Source organism: Phragmites australis, chromosome 2 (genome assembly GCF_958298935.1).
Source record: "Phragmites australis chromosome 2, lpPhrAust1.1, whole genome shotgun sequence".
Classification (NCBI taxonomy): Eukaryota; Viridiplantae; Streptophyta; class Magnoliopsida; order Poales; family Poaceae; genus Phragmites; species Phragmites australis.
The window spans coordinates 47,281,066-47,303,266 of record NC_084922.1 but is presented as its reverse complement, the minus strand read 5'-3'; the positions used below and the strand labels follow the sequence as shown (position 1 = coordinate 47,303,266).

General features: G+C 43.3%; 1 protein-coding gene and 1 pseudogene across 1 annotated transcript; both read right to left on the bottom strand.

The window, feature by feature from the left end:
* Window positions 1–3,980: 3,980 nt before the first annotated feature.
* LOC133908274 (pentatricopeptide repeat-containing protein At2g33680-like) lies at window positions 3,981–9,413 on the bottom strand (annotated as a pseudogene).
* A 10,988-nt stretch (window positions 9,414–20,401) lies between these two features.
* Window positions 20,402–21,198, bottom strand: LOC133910191 (uncharacterized). The gene is made up of 2 exons (XM_062352702.1): window positions 21,040–21,198; window positions 20,402–20,947 (listed from the first exon to the last, which is right to left on the bottom strand). Exon 2 carries the CDS (start codon window positions 20,928–20,930, stop codon window positions 20,511–20,513), a length of 420 nt encoding a protein of 139 aa, XP_062208686.1. The 5' UTR covers window positions 20,931–20,947; window positions 21,040–21,198; the 3' UTR covers window positions 20,402–20,510.
* Window positions 21,199–22,201: the final 1,003 nt, after the last annotated feature.

Here is a 22,201-nt window from a genome sequence, read left to right as displayed (position 1 = left end):
TGTTCTTATCATAGGTAGCTCTTTTTCAGTACCTAAAATAAGAGCATCTAGCAATTTAACATGCTATGAAAAAGAGTATGATATGTATTAACAATTATTAAAGCAAGTGATATTTAACTTGATGAGGAGTGTGTGTCAAATGAAGTAAAAACTTCCGACGTTGATTATATGATTATCACATAAGCCAACTCAAAGCTTTACCCAAAAGTCATATGCTACAGTGATTTTCACATACATAAACTACCATAAGTTGAGATATCAACCCTTCCACTTTTAGGCAAACTTTGAATATGGAAGCAGTACAAGTCCATTTCAGCCATAATAATGGATATTGCATGTTTTCGATTAATTTCAAGACAAATATGTAGACTAAGAAAATGAAGGATCATGACCCTACAGATTTCAGGATTTATGATACGTGTACTGCTAAATGTTTTAAAGCAGAACTAAGACATCCTGAATCTGGTATAACATGAATAAGTACTTTTGTAAAGTGAATATATGATTGTCAACCTTTAACCCCATTGGCAATCATAGGATAAAAGATTAATTTGTACCTAGGTATGCACAGGAGTAGGCTATAAATATCAAGCGTACATTCCCTTTCAGTTGCTGATGTTGAACACAAGCTCCCCTCGCTCCCATTAATTGAATGTTGTGTGGAAACAACATATTTTGAAAAATTCTATAATGCTTCTTATGTACCTATAAAATCAAGAATTTAGGTAATGACATTTGTATAATAATCACATGAGTTTTTATTTCTGCCATGAATTACATACATTGAAACTTAGAGAGCACAATAATTACCCTATAAATACTTGCAAACATGTTCTGGCCATCCATTTATGAAATAATATTAAGATGTGATACCTGTCATCAATGGAACAAATAATAGCAACTATTACTTTGATACATTCACCAATATTTGCAGATAAAATAAATTTCAGTGCTATATCCATGCAAGGCTGCACAAATGATAAAAGAGTGGTATTAGCTTTCAAATGCAAACTTGTGTTGCAAAATTGATGGAATAGGCTGTGTAAGTTTCTGGTGTGCATGAGGAATGAACTCACCTAGGCATTTCTTTATTCCTCAAGATGACAACGTTGGGTGTTGCTTATACTATAGAGGATAGAACTTATAAAGTACGGGGTCAACGTAACTACAGTATAGTAGTAGTTGTCGATAGAGGTGTCATGAATCCTTGCGATTCCAAGGGAGCAGGTTGTGAAGAAGGGCAACTTACTTTTATATGTGTCAACACTGTGAAGTATATTGTTGGTGCAAGTTTCTTCAGATAAGGATATTAAGCTTCTTGAAGATTGAAGCATAATTAATTTAATTACAACAAAAAAAATTCACAACAAAAGTAATTGCAATATCAAAAATGAAATGTGTAATTAAATTGATAGCATTAGCTTTATAGAAATAACTAAGATCCATACTATATTAAAAGAAAATATTTAGTTTTATGGGACACATGCAAATTGTTGGTTGATATTTATAGATCAAAGTTTGACATGCAAATAATCTGCATGCCAAAAGTTAATTCATAAATGTCAACCAATAATTTGCAATCGTACCATAAAGCTATTTTTTTTAATATATCGCAAGCCTTGGTTTGTTCTTTAAAGCTAATGCTATAAACATTTGTTTTCGTACGTAATTGATATTTACATTACAATACACGGAGGACAATGGTCATACTGTTTGGTTCAGTGAACTTGTTGGATGCTAAATTTATAAAAATTTTATAGGGGACTCTGTTTCTGCATCCGATACTTGTGCCATACAGTGTAACAACAGAAGAAACCAAAAATAAAATAGCAAAAACAGCTATAGTATGTCAAATAGCGAAGTTATAAGTGTAATATGGAACTGAACAAATGCTCAAGCTAGACATATATATTTTAAAAGCTATTAATAGTCAAAATTTCAAAAACATGACTTCATGTATGTCCAAAATGACAGGTATTTGTGACCGAGAGTTGGATTGTTTGTTCTGATCTGAATGTCCTATTATGTAAGTATTCCCATTGCAACATGTTGTGGGAGGGACCGCATTCAGTTGAACCTAGTGATCTCCTTTATGTTCTATATCTAGGTGGTTCTACTATAGAAATTTCTACAAAATATGGGCCATTTAAAAATATAATAGATGAATCATGAATTCATATAGTGGTTTCACATTACTTAATTCATAGTTTTGGTCTTTGCTAGGTAAACGATTGAAGGGGCAAATCCAAAAAACACAACAAGTTATTCTACTTGGAATCCGTGTTGACATCTAGAACAACATGATTTTGTGATCGGAGGGAGTAAAATAACCGCTAATGAGAACTAACAAAAATATATACGCAAGTCTTACTTCTGCAAAATCAAAATGATTTTAAATGAAACGAGTAAATATTCTTGTACCTGCTGAGCTTTGACCAATGAATTCAACATGTATGATAAATCTATCATCAATACTTTATAATGAGTAATATATTTCTCTGCATCACAAACCAAGCATCAAAATATTCAACCTTTATGATAAGTTGACGAACAGACAACAAAAACACAACATTGTTTTCTAGCCAACATACAATGGATATTTCGTTTGTTGTGTAAGGATCACAAATAAAATTCAACAGAACCTGCTGTGTATACTTCTTATTGTAGATTACAAGAGTTTGCCAAATGTATAAAAGAGTGAGATTCAAAGACAGTTATGACCCACCTTGACAAATGAAAGGAAACAAAATTTAACAAATATGATTTTTTTTTCAATCATCATATAGTCTATAGTTCAGCAGAATAAGAGTAAATTTCTCCCGGTTATTTATATGCTTAATAAGTAAGCAAACAACATGCTTATGGCAAAAAAAAATGACAACAATGTAAATAGCAGTGTCATGCTTAAGTTGTAGCCATATATATTTTTAAAGCTGCTTTTGTAATATAGAACAACAATAGGAATAACATCGCCATGCTTAAATTATAGCAATATGTTTAGAACCACTAGTACATGAGAATAACAGTGTTATTTTCACATAAATATGCTACAAATATTTTGAACATGAGCACTTAACATTACTGTATAGGTTAGTGACCATGAGCACTTAAATATGTTCAGGTTCTTTCACCTACCAGACCTCTTATCTTTAAGTAGAGCAACAATCTCAAAGAAAAGTAAAATACAAAGAGACATGCTTCCAGCACAGAAACAAGAGGTTATAACCTGTAAAAATAATTCAAGATGGTAAAGAATGGTACAATAGTTTGCTATCGATTTTGCAAAAGAGACGATCTGGATTTAAGACAACTTGTTGGTGCGCAATATTGACATGTTGCTATAGGAATTTAATACATAATTTTTACATAATATTAAGTTGAGGGAGGGAGGTGGAGCTGGGGCGAAGAGGAGGTGGACGGCGGCACATGGTAGAATGAGCAAGCGTGCGAGGGAGCGGCGTGGGGGATGCTGAGTGTTATGTTGAGTTGTTTATATAGGTAGAAAGTATCATTACGATTGATGAGTGGTGATGCTTTTAAACTGGAGTTATCATAAAAATCAACCTTGGTAATTTTGCATGAATGTATTTCCATTTCATTACATATTTGCGATGGAGATGGAAATGAAGAGGTCAAACCTAGGTTCCTGATCACCGTATCCCAGAAGCATCAAGTTCTCGCTATTGAAATAAGCGTAATCAAGGGTGATGGGAAGTGCATGACGAACACCACAAAGTACGTGGATGCAGTCTCAGAGCTGCTAATAGGTCGTCCATCATTAGAAGTGGTTTTATCACAATCAACATCCGTATGACCTCCATCTGATGACCTATGCTCTAAAAATATGTTATAGCAGCATCTGCATTGCGTCATCAGTAGACCCATCAACCTCCAACATTTGATCAGTTGACCGAGAAACCGATTTGGCCAATCGGAATGGTGTATCTCCTTTGAGCAGCTTCCCTTGCGGCTTTATGCCTCTACTCGTTCCATTGCTCTGCGGAGTTCTCCCTCGCGAGCCTCTTGGTCTTGGTGCGGTAGTCCATTCCCTCCTCGCCCGTGTGCCTCTTGAGCGTGCCCTTGGACGGCAGAGGATTCCTGAGCCATGAGACATCCTTCTTCTTGGCTACCAATAAGAGGGTTTGGACATCACTGCGTTGACGACAACCCTCCTTCTCCCAAGGCTAGCGAAGGACCCAACCCTAATCTTCATGATGGGCACCTCAGCGCAGGAGAACTTCTCCCTGTGTGGGTCGATGGAGCATGTCCGCAGAGTGATCCCGAGGGGCGAGACGCTGCACACCTTGCCGAGTTGGACCTCCCGTTGGAGGTAGTAACCGAGCGCGACACAGGCCGCAGGGAGGAGCCGCACCTCGACGAAGGCCACGACGGCGGAGACACAACGGCAATGGAGACCACGGTGGTGAAGAGACGGATCAGCGCACGAGGAAGAGCCCCTCTCGCCATATGGGTGCGAGTGACCCGACTAGGCCCCACAGCCTCGAGAGCAGCGGCGTGAGGTGGTTGCTGTGGTGGGCATAGGCGACATCCTCGGGGCAGTCACTGGAGTCGGCGACCTTGAGGTGGAGCAGCGGCGGCAGGTCGAAGCGGGCGAGGGTGAGGAAGGGCCGCGGAGGCTGAGGTCGAAACGGACGAGGGTTCAACCACTAGTCGCAACGCGACGGGGTGCTGGAGGAGGAAAAGGGGCAGCGGGGGTGCAAGGAAGGGCGAGACGCGGGGAAAGTGCGATATTGCGGTGCGATTGAGGGAGAGGACCGAATCGGAGTTTCCCTCTCTGATCGAGCTCAGAGTGGAAGCTACGCGGTATGGATGAGCGCCCGTCCGAGCAGCCGAGATGCTACAGGTCGAGCTATATCCGACGGACATAAGCTGCTGCACGTGTAATCCGACGGTTGATGTTTTTTTTTACTGACGTGAACAGCTTCAGACGCGAGGGTGCGACCAGGTTTAGACTATGCATAGATAGATTGCGTAGTGCTTAGCACGGAACGGTTTTTATCGTTCAAATGTGCTCCATGAATTTAAAACCACACACGCTCTGTTAACTCCGTCGACTGATATAACGTAGTGTGAAAAATGCGATCGCTGCATCACTGCATGCAAAGAGGTGTCGTACCCAAGGTTCACGTTACCGACTGGAGCTTGGTTACCGAGCTCCGGCGGTAACCGAAATCTCGCGGTAACCGCGGTTACTGGTCAAAAATTCAAAAAAATTCGGAGAAAATTCATTTGGCAAAATTTGAATTTTTGCGAAAAAATCGTGTTTTTGCCCTTTCGGTAACCGCTCGGTTTTGGTCGGTTACTGAGCGATTTTCTCGCATTTTTGATTTGGTCGATTACCGAGCGGTTTGGGTCGGTAACCGCTCGGTTTTCTCGATTTATCGAGCGGTTTTATCGAATTTCAGCGCAGTTCAACAAAAAACTAAAAAAGAGCTCAATCTTGTAAAATCAATAACTAATTCATCTGAGCTTCAAATCAAGTGAAACAAATTTTGTTGGCTTCCTTGTAACATGATCTACATGATAAAAGTATTTATACTCATAAAAAAGTTCAAAATTTTCTGTGAGAAATTTTATTCGTTAAACCAAGTTAAATGCATAGTTTACTCTTTGCTAATCCAAAAATCATGAAACTAATTTTTTTAGTCTTATTACATGATCCTATATCTTTTAAAAATACATGAACTCATGAATTAGTTATTGTAACATGTATGATTGTGTAAATGTGTTGCGACTAGATTAATTCATAACTGACCCATCACACCTCAAAAATTAGTGAAACCACTTTCATTAGCTTATTTATACTATGATTTATGTAGAAAAAATAATAGTAGACATGAAAAAGTTAATTACAGTCCTGTTTCTTAACATATTCACTTTATGCTTGTGAACTTTGTAAAAATCATAGAGAATTTAATAAAACTCTAAATAAAGTGAAATAAATTTTAAAGATTCTCTTAAAATATGTTTTATAAAAAAAAAATATGTGTTTGCATGTTACACTTTTCCTTAACGTGAGTTAATAACTGAGCCGCACGCTTCAATTTTTTTCATTTTTTTCAAACTTTCTACCTATAGAATATGATGCAAACGACATTATTTTTGAATTTTTTTTTTCATAGAAGGTCTTAGAATTGTGTCTAGTTTTTTTAAAGATTTTTTTGAATTTTTTTTTTCAAATTTTTTGAATTCAAATTTTAGTTACCGTTCGGTTTCTAAAACCGGATCGGACCGAGAAGATCGATAACCGCGATTTTTGGACGGTTACCGATGATTTTTTAACCCTGGTCGTGCCGGCCAGCAGGCAAGGACCGGGACCGGGCAAGCTAAGCAAGGGACCTAAGAAAGAAGCCGAGCAATAATAATTCATACGAATTCAAATGGTTTCTAATGATTCCACGAGTAGTAGAGAATTGAATGGTTCCCAGTCGGAGAGTACCGTGGTCCCTATTGCCTTTCCGAGTTCAAGAATCGATCGGTCGTCTGGTGCAGCACATCCAACATAACTGATGGTCCTTTTGAGGCCTTCAATAGTTTTTTTTTTCTTGCTCAAAAAATAGTTTTTTTATTAAATTTTTATTTCAACCCCAGTTGGAGTCTGGTAACCAAAGTACTGATTATTTGATTGGACAAAAGCAAACAAGATGATTGATTAGAGCGGTATTGTTCCCCGGTTGATACAACACCTCAATAGTACATCAACACATATAAAAGGTCACGTGAGGTGAGTACTACGTACAGACAACACGCGTACTATCCGTCATGTACATTCCGTATGCATACGTTGATGTGCATATCTGGTTGATACTATAAAGTATAAACCATCTTAGCATGATTGAGAGCGTGTATTTTAGCTAACCATCTGAGCATTCAGCGTACTTAAGCAACGTGCAATGTAGTTCAATCATTCCCGTTGGATAATTAGAACCGGCAGTATGCGAAAGAAACGCCTTATCGACCTCGATCGTGACAAGGTCGTTACCTTTTTTAAGCTTGGGAAAGCAGTCCGGGGAGTACCAGGAGTACTTGCTTTTTTGAATGGTTATTTAGACATATTTGTTTTAGTTGGAAAATGTGAAAAATAGTTTATAGATGGTAGATTGTAAGAAGTTGGATCGTAAAATTTATATTGTAAAAACTGGATTATGAATTATTACAATTTGGTGAAAATTGAATCGCTGGATTGTTACAACCTGAATGTTATATTATAACAATCCAGTTTTTACAACCGACTGCTTGTTTCAGTTTTTAAATTATAATAATAATCTGACTTTTACGATTTAACGGTTTACTTTAACTTTTAAATTTTAATTACAATTTAGTTTTTACAATTCTAAACAAAGAGAGACTTTGTCTGAGACATACGAATTGGAAACGACCAGCGCACAACGGAGCAAGCGTGCTCATCGTCCGCTGTCTGCCGCCTTGCAGGTCGGTGTCACTCGGTAAGTAGCAGAGCCTCATCCTTGAACAGTCTTGATCAGTTCAAATTGAATGCGAAAGCTGCTTATACTGTGACCCTAACCTTTCTTTCTTTCTTTCGACACGACTGTCGGGCTGTGAACCTGTGTTTAAGTAGGACCTGGGACTGACAGTAGAGAGTACCGAAAGTAATAAAGAAATCCTGTTCCCACCGGCCTGCAGTTAAGAGCTACGCAAGATCGGATAATCAGGCATGCAGGCAGGACCAGGAGATCGCTGAATTTGATCGGGGCCGGCCCGTGAAGCGATTTCGATCAGGATGAGTCTTGGGTCAGGGCGTCAGGTTTGCAGCAGGCCCCGGAGAAAATTTGTCTGGACCCGTCCAGCCATATTTGGTCCAGCCTTGGCCTCTTTCTGCATTACTGAAGTCATCTGCTGGTGCTACCTACCGATCGCCTGCCCGCCCCGGCCGATCTGTCAAATATATATATACACACTAGTTGAATACTCGTATGTTATAATAAAAATTAAAAATATATATATACATAATGATATTATTGGCTCCTCTAAAACTAACCATCAAGTCTGAGTAAAAAGAAATAGATCGAAAAGTATTGTTAATCAAAACTTTCGGTTACAAGTAATCATCATGTTGTGGCGTTTGTCCTTAAAAAAGGTAATAGTGTTAGCATGTCACTTCACACCTTGGTCGAGCAACCAGCAGATATAGAAATGAAAAGATTTCTATTTCCAATTACATGCAACATGGATATAGCTAAAGGAGTTAAAACCAAAACAACGGTTGCATGTTATATGATCAGGTGCAGTACCCTCTAGCTTTATCTCTTCGAATAGGTCAAGTGCACCATTGCTACACTCATTTTGTGAAAATCCAGAAATGATCAAGTTCCATGCAATAACATCCCTATCAAACATACTTCTGAAGACTATCATGCCATCTTCAAGGTTCCCACACTTTGAATACATTGTAGACATAGCACTTCCAATAGAAACACCCAAGCCAAACCCACACTTCAAGATTTGGGCATGCAATTGCTTCCCTGGCTCCAAATGTTGCAAGGCACGCACGTGCTCTAAAAACGCTAGTTATAGTCAAATCACTAGGCATGATGCCCTCTTTATCCAATAAGGCATACAACAACAGGGCTTCCTCATGCTCCCCATTCTGCACATGCCAAACGATCATTGTTGTCTAAAGGACAACATTGTCAACATCGTACAACTGATGAAACCCATCTTTTGCATCACCAATACAACCGCACTTGGCATACCTGTCAACCATTGCACTCTTTACATACACCTGCATCCCAAACCCAATCTTCACCATCAAACCATGTGCCTGCTTCCCAACCGCTAACAATCCCATGTCACTGCATGTGTTCAGTACCCCAACAAAGGTGAATTCCGTTGGTGAGAATCCTGCAGCATGCATCTATAAGAACATCCGAGTTGTGCTGTCCTCTTCTCCATTATGAGCGTACTGAGTGATCATCACTGACCACGTGATGGAGTCCCTCTCCTTTGACGACTCAAACACATGCAGAGCTTCATCCATATACTCAGCCTTTGCATACACAGTGACAAACGAATTCTCCACAGACACAAATCCCACCAACCCATCCTTCACAACCAGCCCATGCACCTGAAGCCCCATAAGCAAACCCGATGGCACACTAGCTGTGCTAAGAACTACAGTGGTGAGAAACTCATTTTTCTCCAACAAACTCTCCTAAAGCATCACCTGAAAGAACTCAAATGCCTCCTTGGAGCACTTCCCCGCAGCATAACCGGACACCATAGCGGTCCATGACACCTCATTCCAATGCAACATTTCATTAAACTCCCTGCGGGCATCAGAAGTTAGTTTGCAGTACATGTTGAGCAAGGTGGTGGAGACTGCTGTGGACATTGGCAGAGCCGGCAGAGGAGGGTAGCTTGCAAGTGAGAGCATGGGACATGGCGTTGGCCAACGCGGCACATGTACACACCAGCCAGTGTGGGCACGAAGCGCAGTACCATGAGCTAGTGCTCAGGGACGCTGGACCAGAACACGTCGTAGAGCCAACGACAGAGGCAGTCTTTCCCGGTGCCTGATCCGGTGCCCCGGAGGTGTCCAGTCATGGCGTGGGCGACGTCGACGTCGACGTCGTACAAGAGCGCAGCCACGAGGTCGTCAGCCGCGATGACGGAGCCCAGGAGCACCCTTCCAAGGATGGTGATGAGGGAGTCCATGGCCGCTTTCGTGCTGTGAATGGGCTACGACAGCCCGTCGATCGGCATCGTCGGAGATGGCAGTGGCTGTGCGATGCAGGGAAGAGGAATGGATCCTTCGGCCACCCAACATCTAGAAGAATGGATCCTTCGATCGCTCTCCGTGTGTACCTGCACCTCCTGCTGCCTCCACCTGTCCCCATCCCTCTACCGTGGGCTGCCATGCGCCATCGTTGACGAGCTCCGAACTCGACACATCCATGGTGGCACCTTCCTCCTCACCCCAGACCCCACGACCTGTGCGACCGCGATGAGGCGGCATAGGAGCCGGAGCTGGGGAAGAGGAGGAAGAGCAGAGGCAGGTCGACCGTGACGAGTGTGACTACGGTGATGACAACATGGAGCTGCTCTTCTCTGGGATCTGCCGCCACCGAGATACAGTCGTCCTCCTAATCTCTCCATGGAGGCATCCCGCCGACGCATTTGCGTGGAGGGAGCCCGACGGCATCCGGTGATGCATCTACGTGGAGGGAGCCCGATGGGATCCGACGGCGGCTCAGGCGAGGGCAGCAGGATCCATGGTGACTCAGAGCAATGGCGCCCCTCGTCGATGCGCGATGTGGCATCCATGGCTGCGGGATCCAGAGCTCGAGGCATCGTCCGATGGGCCACAAGCAACACGGGGACGGTGCGCCGATGACGACATGGCTCAGTTGTCCATGCCACCGGCGCACCGGCGCCAAGATCTGGATTTCTCAGGGCGCCGAGACGTGCTGCACTATGATTTCTATGCATGTGGGAGGTTGGGCAGTCCAGTTTGTGAGGGAAATGGACACGCCACGTAGGGCCCACCTATCAGCGCACAACAGTCGGAAGGAATAACGAGCGGAGCGGGGGCAAAGGGAGATGCAGTCATTCGGGCCGCTCATGCCTCGATCATTTGGATGGACGGAGGAGGACGGTTGGATGGTCTGCCTGGTTGAGGAACGACCACTATGTATTTTTTGAGTAACTAGTTGAATACTCGTGTGTTGCAACAGAAACAAAAATTACACAAGATGACATCAAGCATATGTATAGATATTGCTTACATTAATAGATGTAAGGAGCTATTAACATTTTGATATCAAGGCATTCACATTGGTATCTAATTTTGCATCATAGCATCCACATTTTGTTGACTCATTTTGTGAAGTACAACATATTTTTTAGACAAACAAACCACAATCTTGAGTTTAACACCCTGGTGGCCCTACCGTTTAGCGTACATTTGACTACATGACATAAAATCATATTTTGAGCATTTGAAACTGCAGCATTTACTCTGCAAACATGAGACAAGAATCATTCAAAGATCACAAACAATCCTATGGACTGCCAAGTTAGAAAAGTAACTGCCATAAACCTTTTGATTGGAAGCTATTGCTTGAAATAAAAATATTATCCAAGATGGAGCACCCACAAATTTAGATAATATCCACAATGCTGACTAAAACTACTAGAAATAGTAAATATTTAGCACTCTACATTACTTGTTATTGACTAAGATCATAAACTGATATAACTGCTAAAAATAATAAAGTGTTTAGCACTCTCTAGAACCTGTAATTGACAAACACCACAAGATGATTGCTCCATTGTGATTGCTTTCTGAACTGGCTGAAGAGGGCACAAACATATCTCCTGAAATTTGGTTGCAGCAGGATATTTGGCATACTATCAAAGAGAAATAGTACCTTGGACCTCTTGTTCCCCTATACTTATGCATTTATCTTTAGTTCTTCATCTTGTAAACTTGTATAGTTGTATTACTGGACCTTTTCAACCTATCAATTGCAGCTCTCCAGCTCTTCCCTTAAGAAACATCCAGTAAGTTAGTACTCTAATACTAAGATGTGTTCAGAGTATCTACCAACTCAAGTACATAAAGCACTGAAGACTTAAAATACCCTCCATCACTAACTGCTATCAAGCATTGCGCATGTAGTGAGCGATGCTGCCATGCTATCACAACGCTAATTGGTCTACTACATCTTTATCTGAAATTTGTTTTAGTTTCTAGATTCATTGGCCAGATGAACTGCATTCATAATAATGCATCACGTATTCAATTGAAAAGTCTCTCAAATCTGAAAGGTCACTATACAATGTTCAAAAACCTGGCAGTCACTGCTGAAGCAGAAGATAAATAAAGATAGTATTAGGTTCAAATAAACAGAAACAAAATGTTCTCTTTTAGCTATGCTTGCACCTATTTTATGTATTATTGCTCAAGACTACTATCAGTGATATGGAAACCGGGGGTTCCCGAGTTCTGAGGCCAGGTCAGCACAGTGCCACATGGCGCCATCCCCGAGGGTCCGAGAAGAGCCAGACCCGGGAGGGGGTGCTTGGGGCCAAGAACAGTTGGCCCCTGAGTACCCGGAGTTCCCCGAGGACCCGAGAAGAGCCAATCTGGGAGGGGGTGATTGGGGCCAAGCATAGTTGGCCCCCGAGTACCCGAGAAGAACCAGGCCCGGGAGGGGGTGCTCGGGGCCAAGAACAGTTGGTCCCCGAGTACCTAGAGTTCTCCGAGGACCTGAGAAGCCCCTTGCCGGTGGACCCCGCAAGGGCTCCACAGTGAGGTGTCAATCGGTGGGAATCCCGATGCTGCATTTAAGAGGGAGCATGGCCTGTCACATCCAACCACTCCCCCCACGCCTGTCGTACTGAGTACGTCAGTCCCTGCCACCGGCTGGCAGGAAGGTCCCATCGCGTGTCACCCTGCGGGACCCATAAAGGAAGACGGCTTGAAGATATCGTTGTTGGGCTCGAGGCGTATCGCCTGTCGCCCTACGACGTCAGACCGTGTCAGATCTACTCTGACCGGACGGGCATGCGGGGATATTCAGTGACTGGCCGGTGGGACCCCCCTGCACCTGCTAAAGTTAGGGCGTAATGACCGACGGGACCGACCGAAGGGTGCATTTTCAACCCCTGTAACATCAAACTGTAGACTCACAAAAGTTGCTTTCCATTTATGGCTTACGAAAACTCGTGTCCCCGTTCTGGGCACGCCGAGCCTCCCCCCGATAGGATAAAAGGGGAGGGGGGGGGGGGGGAGAGCACTTCGTAGAAGAACAAGTTCTGCAAGGTTGAAGTTAGAGGCTAATCGGAGCTCACCTTCGCACAAGTTCAGAGAGACCGGCACTTGAAGACCGGAGCTCAAGACTTGATAGATAGACCAAAAAACCTTGTAACACAGAAATTCAGATAAAGGCATTTCAAGAGCATTAATAGCACATCAGACACACAGAGTAGGGTATTATGCCTCTGTGCGGGCCGAACCTGTCTAACTCCCTTGTGCATTTACTCCTACTAGCCGACGATCATCCGTCCCACCTAGATCCCACACATTCGCATTAACCCCACGTACGAGGTAGATCTAGAATCAGCCCATCGGCCGAATCTCAAAGGGGGTCCCTCAAGATCCCCGCTTGCGGTGTTCATCCACCGACAACTACCATTATAGTCCTCGTAAAGTTATTATGCAACAGTAAGTTGTTACATTCTGATAACACTTTCACCGTAAAAAGAACCCTGTTTAGGAAGTACCATGCACCTAGTTTTAATATAGAACGGATCTCGCGTGTCAGGGGGCAGACCAGTAGCAGTGGTGCTCAACAAACACAATAGGTAATGTGCATGAAGAGCCAAGGAGATAAGGTTGTACTTCATTAAAAGGAACAAAATTGTAGTAGATTGAAGCAAGACATCGTTAACCGCTCAATTATGTCTCACAAACTCAAGCAAGCCAAAAATTTTCAGTGCTCAGCTTAACTCACATCAGTCACTAAGCAAAACTCTAGTGGGGGGCTGATGAAATCACTAGTGTAAATGTATAATTTCTAAAATTTGCTGGTAAGAACACATCAGGTGCACAACAGTTACAGAAAGGGGAGAGCTCTCATATGAAATCCTATGCCTGGTGCAGAGCTGATACATATTTTTGCTCTGGTCTTTTTATGCAACTCTCTCGTCAATTAAATGAAATTGTGAATATGATACGAAGAACACATACCCTCATAGAACCTCCTTGAAATATTTGACAACATTCCATCATCGCTTTCAGCCCTGAAACATTATTCGAAACAAGAATTGTTAGCCTTTTCAGATCTTTACAAATTAGTGCAAGAAAGAACGGTACAAATGACTAATAGACAGAGTAGCAAAATAACAAGGCAATATTACTAAGAAAAGCTCCATAGAGAAGATCCTTAGGATTGTTCATGAAAGGACCCAGCAGCATCAATATCTCCATGAATTTCACAAAGAAAATTTCTTTCACTCGAACTGCATAACTGAATTCACTCCAGAGATGCACTCTCCACACCAAAGCCCTCGCTACTCAACTCAGACCCCATGTCGCCGGCGAGCATGGACCAGCAACCATGGGTCGTTGCCAGCATGAGAGTGATTAAGGCTGGCTGTAGGACGACGGCCAAGAGTATGGGCACAAATCAATCTAACCCGCTGAATCGACACCCTCCCTACCCGATCGATCAACTGGCGGCACAAACCATACTCCTCATGGAAATTGATCCCCCACGCCTGAATTGACACAATCCCCTCCCAGATCGAGCGTGTCACAGCGTGAACCGAACTCCTTGTTGTCGAGATCGAGGCCCCTTGATCGAATCAAAGCCCTCTCCTTCCAAATCATGAGCGGATTGGGAGAGGGATCGCACGTGCTGTGGATGGGTCAGACGACGGCGCTCAGTGTATGTCGGCAGATGAGGGAGTGTAGAGGATGCGAGTGGTGGTGACGGCGGCGGTTTGCGAAGGAGGGAAGGGGCGGCAGAGGCGGAGGAAAGGGGGTGGCGGGTGGCGGAGGAAGAGGGCGGCTGTCGGTGTATCAGGAACCAGAGGTCCCCGAATCCCGAGGCCAGGCCGACCATCCGCCACATGGCGCCATCCCGCGAGGTCTCTCTTATGGGATGAGGAAAGGCCAAGTCCCGGGAGAAGGTGCTCGGGGCCACGGTCGGTGGCCCCCCGAGTACCCCAGTACCCCGATGATCCACGGAATCCGAGTATCAGGAAGAAAGTGCTCGGGGAGGTGCCCGGTCATCCCCGAGCACCCTAGTCCCCCGACGATCAGAAGAGCTAAGTTCCGGGAGAGAGTGCTCGGAGCTGCGTGCGGCAGCTCCCGAGCGCTCGGTTCCTCGAAGATTCGTACAAGAGTGCTCGGGAGAGAGTGCTTGGGGCTGCATGTGGCAGCCCCCGAGCACACGGTTCCTCGAGGATTCATGCAAGAGTGCCTCGGAGAGAGTGCTCGGGGAGATGAACAGTACCTCCGAGCACCCGGCACCCCGAGGACAAGGATGGGCATTCTCGGGAGAGAGTGCTCGGGGATGTGAACAGTACCCCCGAGCACTCGGTACCCTGACGACCCAGAAAGGCCCCCGAGGGGCATGCCAATGAGGTGTCAACCAGCCAGAGGTCCGAGGCCGTATTTAATGAGTGTGCGTGGCCTGACACCTCTAACTGCTCCCGCCGCGCTTAACGTCAGTTCCTGCCACGTTTTGGCAGAGAGGCGTGGGGGCACTAATTGCACAGGTCCCGTCCCGTGCCATCCGGCTTGTCTTGGGATAACGTCGTGAGGATCAAGGCGTTCCGTCTGCCGCACTGCTGTGGCAGGGGAACAAGACAGGGCGGGCACGCCGGGTCGCTCTGCGGCTGCCCGGTGGGCCCTCTCCACGGCGCCCGTTGCCAGGGCATTTATGGTGACGGGCGACCGGGCGTGCGATGCATTTTCCACCCCCGGTCACTTCACCCATAGGAAATGATGATGCCCTTTCCATTTATGGCATCTCGGAACTCGAGCCCCCTCCTTTCCGTTCGGGGCATGTCGTGGCCGGCGAATACTTAAAATAGCCGGCAACACAGAAGGGAAAAAAGAAGACGAACAAAAGACCAACAACGACGAGAGACCGAGGGTGGACACTGTGAGCAAGGTTGAGCACAGTTCCAGCCGAAGAACAAGGAGCCTTAAGCTCATAGTTAGGTCAACATCCTTGTAACCAGCAACATCCTTGAGGGACTTCCTCAGGACAGTTATAGCATCCATACAGGAGTAGGGTATTACGCCCCCATGCGGCCCGAACCTGTCTAAATTCCGGTGCATTTACTTCTTCTTGCGCTTGGTCATCACCCCCACCATCGGCCGTTGCATTCATTCCCATTTATTCCTCCGACGAACTTATTCAGGATCATCCCCCCGGTCGAATCTCTAAAAAGGGGTCTCTCGGGATCCCTGCGACAGGAGTTAATCCTTCAACAGCGGCTGGCGGCGGAGGGAAGGTGGCCAACTCTCAGAATGGTCACATAAAGGGAATAGGTTCCTGCGGCCGGCGAAGATGTCACCCTTGGTGAGCACGATAGGGCAGGTACAGGGTCTGAGATGGTTCTTGGTGCGGTTCTGACGGGCGAACAACATAAAGGAAGAATGAAGGTAAAATCCTAACACATGTGGGGTCGGAAGAAAATTCTTGACGCAGGGCCACATGTTGGCGCTGAGTTTTGTGAGAGGGGGCGGATCATAAAGGGTGCGTCAAGGCTCTTTTTAAGTAGTATTTATATAGGGTGTGAAATAGTGAGTTCTGTCGCCTGGTGATCGGACGATATCTTTATCTCACCCATTAATCAGGCGATAGCAATGTTTCATCTAATGAATGGTCAACACCTTATTGTGGCCGATTTGTTTTTGAGCCGACCGAATTTAATTTTATTTGCGGCATAATAGGTGTCAGTGCAGCGTAATTTTTATGTTTTTGATTCGTCAAGTGGCATTAGATGTTTGTGCATTATTTTGGATAGCTGGATTTGACGGAAACAAAAAGCTAAACACGGTAATGGGAATAGCGATATACACGGACAGTGGCATATACGATATAGAAGCAATATAGAAGACCAACCTCTGTGCACAACATCCTTCAGATACCTCCTCTATACTTCATCTTCCCTGAGCGGGTACACCTTTCAGTACACATCATCTCTCAGACGGTTGCCCACAATACTAATGATCATCTCTTCAACTTCAGGGTCTACTTTGAAATCCCACATCAATCAGACATATAAGTGTTTGTCACTTTTGTGCACAGGTCTGAAGATACCCTTGTCCGATGACTGAAATACGGACAATACTACTCCTTCCGGATCAAATAATATTTCACTTTCCCTGTAAAAAATCATAAACTGCCACTGATCTGACATACCTGGCAACAATCGACAAAAACCCTAATATTATTCCAACAGAACATAAAAATTATGTAAAACTATGTCTATAAAAATGCAAAATTAATTACAAACATGGCCCAATATGTAATTTATACTGCAACAAAATATTCTCAGATTACTACATCAAACACCGCTAAATCCTACATCTACTACCTCAGTTATGCCTACACGATATCTAGATACTACGTCTAATACCTAACATATGTATAAATACTACATCTAATTGCTAAAATATGCGTATAAACAGGACTAATTGGTAAACTATGTATAATCCTAATTCTAAACCTAGATCTATATTCTAATATATGTCTAAAGGCTATCCTACCGGGTTTGTAAAAAAATCCTAGATCTAACCTCTAACCTATATCAAAAACCTAGTACTAGTGACCATCCTATCATGTTAATAAAAAATAGAGAAAAAACATATCTCTTTTCTTCGGTAGGGTTTTGCCGCAAAATTTCTTCTCCCCTCCCCTCTCCTCTCCTCCTCTACTCTCTCTCCGCTGTCTTGGAAGAAAATGACCCGTTGACATCGGCAAGGCTGACGCAGCCGATTTATATACCCAAAAGGTATCACTCACTATTTGAACGACACCTTTTGGACGGCCCGCTCAACATTGCAGCAAGAAAGATCTCATATGTTTAGCGAGCAAGGCCTTTATCTCACTTATTGAACATACGACGGTAGTCTATTGCTAGTTTTTTTAAATGGTCTTATAATTTGCAAATATATATATTCCCGATCTGTTGGTGCTTGAGGAAAGATGAAATCCATGCATGTGCGACGTGTCCACGCCTGGATATGCAGATGTCACCATACTTCACAAAGGGATTTTCATTCCCTTTAGCGCTCAAACGGCTTCTCTTCATGATTCCCGTAACGAAGAAATTCTCAATGCCATTTACTTTAGAATGGGATTCTCTTCTTTCCCTTCACGAATTCCTTCGAAGAGAAGCTGTTGGAGATAAGAGAAAATAAAGAGAATATGAATGGGAAAAGGAATCAAGAAGAGAACGAAATAAAGAGAATATGGTTTGGGACGCTCTTAGGCGCAACTGGCTATTATTTTAATAATGAAAATACAAGTTCCGGCCTTTATATCAATTAAATGTCAAGATATTCGGATGCATATAACAATCTTATATTTACTAATTGGAGGTTCCTTTTGGTGCCTCCACGTTAATCCTAGAAAAATCCTAGAAATTCTGATAAAAAAGCAAAACATCCAGCCATCGAATTGATTGATTGATTATTTGTAACCATGGATCAACAACCAGACGAAACAAAATAGAAGATTAAAAAGTAAATAATAGAATCCAGCCCCAAGACTACTTCTTGTTTTGCCTTTCCTTTTCTTTCTTTTTTGGTTGTAGATACCCTTTGTCCAACAAGATTACGTTAGCAAACTTCAACTTAGTTACGTTAGCAATCAACATATTTTCAAATCAATTAAAATATACCAATTAAATATGCGTGTAATCAAACATTACAAAATTAAAATAATAGAACGCAAACATATTACGGATTATCACATAAAAATAATATCAAAGAATTTATAATGTATTTTCAAAAAAATAATATGAGATACGGTGACCACATTAAAAATAATAAATTTCAAAAAATCAAGAAACAAGTAAAAATCAATTTGCATAACACATAAAATGAAAATTTTAAATTAGATCTATTCACAAATAATAAACATGATTCCAATATTATGAACAAAAATTACATTATATTTTATATTTCAATATTTAAATATAAATAGCTGATGTATCTTAGCATACAACTATTATTAATATAAATATCTATAATTCAACCGTAAGTTAAATTTCTAGCCTGTGCAGTCGCACAGTTTGATGTGCTAGTTTTTTAAAATTAGACACAACTAGCTATGGTAATCAGCTACACGGTTTGAAGAAAAAAAAGGAGACATTAGAATGACGAACTTGAGTTTCTACCACAAAAGGAGTACACATCTTTGAAAATCCTGCGTTCCATCGCGAATCCCCCTATCATGATAACCTTCTTATGGTCCGTCTAGCTCATGTGAATGCATGCTCGGATCTTGGAACCACCCATTAACGTGGACCGGCCATGTCGAGAAGATGGTAACCTGGACCATCCAATTCCAATGCGCAAGGTGATACGGCCAGCACTCCGACGTGCGTAACTCATCGGCAAAATTAGACAATAGCCAGGAAGCTTCGGTTGGTGTACACGACGTCATCCCGTCAAGAAGATAAGTTGGTGTACCGTGTACACGACGTCTTGTCTGAGTTCCGGGCGGCTTTTGATTCGGCGAGCACGTCATTCGCCAGAATCCATGTGACGCAGGTGCGACTATTCGACCGCCGCCGTTCCAGATCCTGACGTAAAGCCCTGCCGGCAGTCGCTAAATTTGGTACACGAACCTGCGAAACGTGAGATGCGTGAGCGAACATGCTTTTGCTGATGTCCCGTTTCTCTCTCTCTCTCTCTCTCTCTCTCTAGAAATTCTACGAAATTTCTAAAGAAGAATGTTAAAAGCGTTCTCGGAAAAAATGATAAAAGACAACCTAATCTCAGATCTTCTCCATTGGAATATGTGTGTATAGGCAACATGGTGTTCACTCTGAAGCCTCATTGGCATCGGATTCGAGTTTTTGGATCTAACTCACGGGATCAGTCAAGTGCCATGGTTAGAGTCCAACTGTCCAGGTTATTAACAATACATCAACCAAAAATTAGCCACCTATAATCTGATTCTAACACAATATAATTAGTGTTGTAGATGAATGAGATAGTGGCAGAATAGAGTGAATTCATTATCTTTTATTGATCCAATTTTAGACTTGTTTAGCATGATTTTAGATTCTTTTAGAAACGTTTCTCTCAGGAATCATTTTTAATTTTTTGAAAATATGTGGTAAGATTCTAGATTCAGATTTTTGAAAAAAAATGACCTAGAAGTGAATTAAAATAGGTGAAACATCATTTTAGTTGATTCTCATTAAAAATAAAAAACGTTTCACATGAAACGTTTTACATTTTAATACACTTAGCAGTGATTTAAAAAATCACGGACACCTATTCTATACTCCTAGGAGTATGTACTCCCACATGCAATATATCACCTAAACAAACACTTTATACTCTTTTATCATTTTTAGTATACTCTAATACTAATTCTAAGATACTCCAATATGAGTTGTATGAAAAAAAAATCAATGTTAGCATTTTATTTTTGCTATATACTCTTTTTTATACATAAAAGAAGTATATACGCAAATTATGATAAAAATCGTGGAATTTCATAAAAAATTTCGTGGGATTTGTATTGTAGTATCTTATAATTACTAATGAAGTATATTTAAAGTGATAAAGAAGTATAACACACGTGTAAAAATAGTATATGAGAGGTGGAAGTACATACACTCGGGAGTACATACTAGTTTTCCTATATATATATATATATATTCATAGGGGCCAGAAGAGAGCAACCACAACAACCAGTATCGATTTGTGTACGCTAGATAATCTAAACCAACTGGAAATAAATCAGCAAAACAAAAATGCATCTCTACAAGCGGGACGATCTGACAAGATGACTCTGCGCGTCGAGCGGGACGAACGCCATCGCAACGAGCACGGCGAGCAGGCCCACGGGCACCAGCAGCAGCAGGAACGGCGGCGGCGACAGCGGCGGCAGGACGAGCGGCAGGAACACCAGGGACGCGGCCACGAAGAGAAGCACAATCACCAGCTCGACGCTGAAGTAGCCCGGCGGCGTGGGCGTCGATCCCTGGCCACGGCTCGTCCCTGTCCCCGGCCGGCGTTGCTGCATGTGCTCCCCGTGCCTTGCTCCCTTGCGGAGAGGAGCACTTCTCCTCGCCTCCCTCCTCTCCATCACGCACCGGTGAGACGGTACCGCGACGGCTTCTTCTTGCGATGGGATCAAGAACCAGAGTTCAGGCTCAGAGCTGCTGATTGCAAAGCTCATTCAGGTAATCCCTTCCCCTGGATTTTAAGCACGAGAACCCTCTCTGATCAGTCGATGGAGATCGCCTAAGAAGAGAAGGTTGCAAGAGAATGGGAGCTCAAGTGTATACGAATGCAATGCATGTAGGGCGGCTTCTTGCTTGCTAAGCAGGTTCGTTGAACGACGCGGCGGAGGCCTGACTCAGCTGCAGATTTTGACTGGATTTGTACCCCCGAACCTCGTATTCCATGAACCGTCAGACGTGAGTCGTCTCGATCGTGCCCGGTCGTGGCCGTACTACGTTGTGTGGGACGACAGGGAGATCAACTTGGGGATCCGCCCTTTTCGGCCGGTGCAGGTGCAGTGTATGTGGGCGGTGCAACAGGGGTATGGATGAATTGAATTCCAGGAATGGTAGGAGTATTCGTCATGTTGGTGTTGTGGCGGCGTGGGGTGGGAGACGGGAAAAAGACAACTCTGTAAGGGATGTATTATCTTGCATGTTTATTTTTTATATGATATTTATTTATTTATTGATTTTTTTAACTTGCCTCTCTAGTATGAATTTTAATACAAATAGATGATTTTAATAGTCTATACATGTGTAAGGGCTACTGGAATTTTCTGCTCCGGCAGGGGACTACTGGGGTTGTGGTTGTTGGTCGCCTTTTGCTTTGCTGAACTTGGCGTGCTGCGAGCCGGCCGACAGTTTCGGCGTCGGACGGCTCCCTGCAGGTTCAGTGTTCGACTGTACGGAGAGTTCGTCCCCCCTGGCTGAGGATGGACACATACTACAGTCGCAGTATGGCCGTCGGAATCATGTCTCTCTCTACTTCCGGATGCTGATAATCGTGTTGATACCACGATTCTAATTGGTGGAATGATTAGTTAATATTTTTAGTGAACTACAGTCGGCTTTCCTTTGCCTTCTTCTCAAATATAGATTGAATACTAGATGTCTCCTCTGCAGAAAGAATACGTATGCATGTGTTCTAACTTCAACGCAGTGAGAACATTGAGGAGACTAAGCCAGCCTATTCGATCCAATAGTGGCGCAATCGTGCAAGATCTAAGAACGTACGTACGTGATGGGCATGCGCAACGTAAGCCCCTAAAACCCTGTATCCCAGCCCCACACGTCGTTTTCCATGCATGTGAGAAATTGTAAGCTTCCACGTCTGACGGTGGATTTGGTCTGGACTGATCTCAGCACGAGATCGTACGTGCTCTCCTTTTTGCGCGCGAGAGAGATTGGAAGTTGCAGCTTGTGATGACAGTCACTCAGTCAAGCA

Coding starts and splice junctions, on each gene's coding strand:
- LOC133910191 (XM_062352702.1), bottom strand. CDS start 20,930: ATGAGCTTTGCAATCAGCAGCTCTGAGCCTGAACTCTGGTTCTTGATC.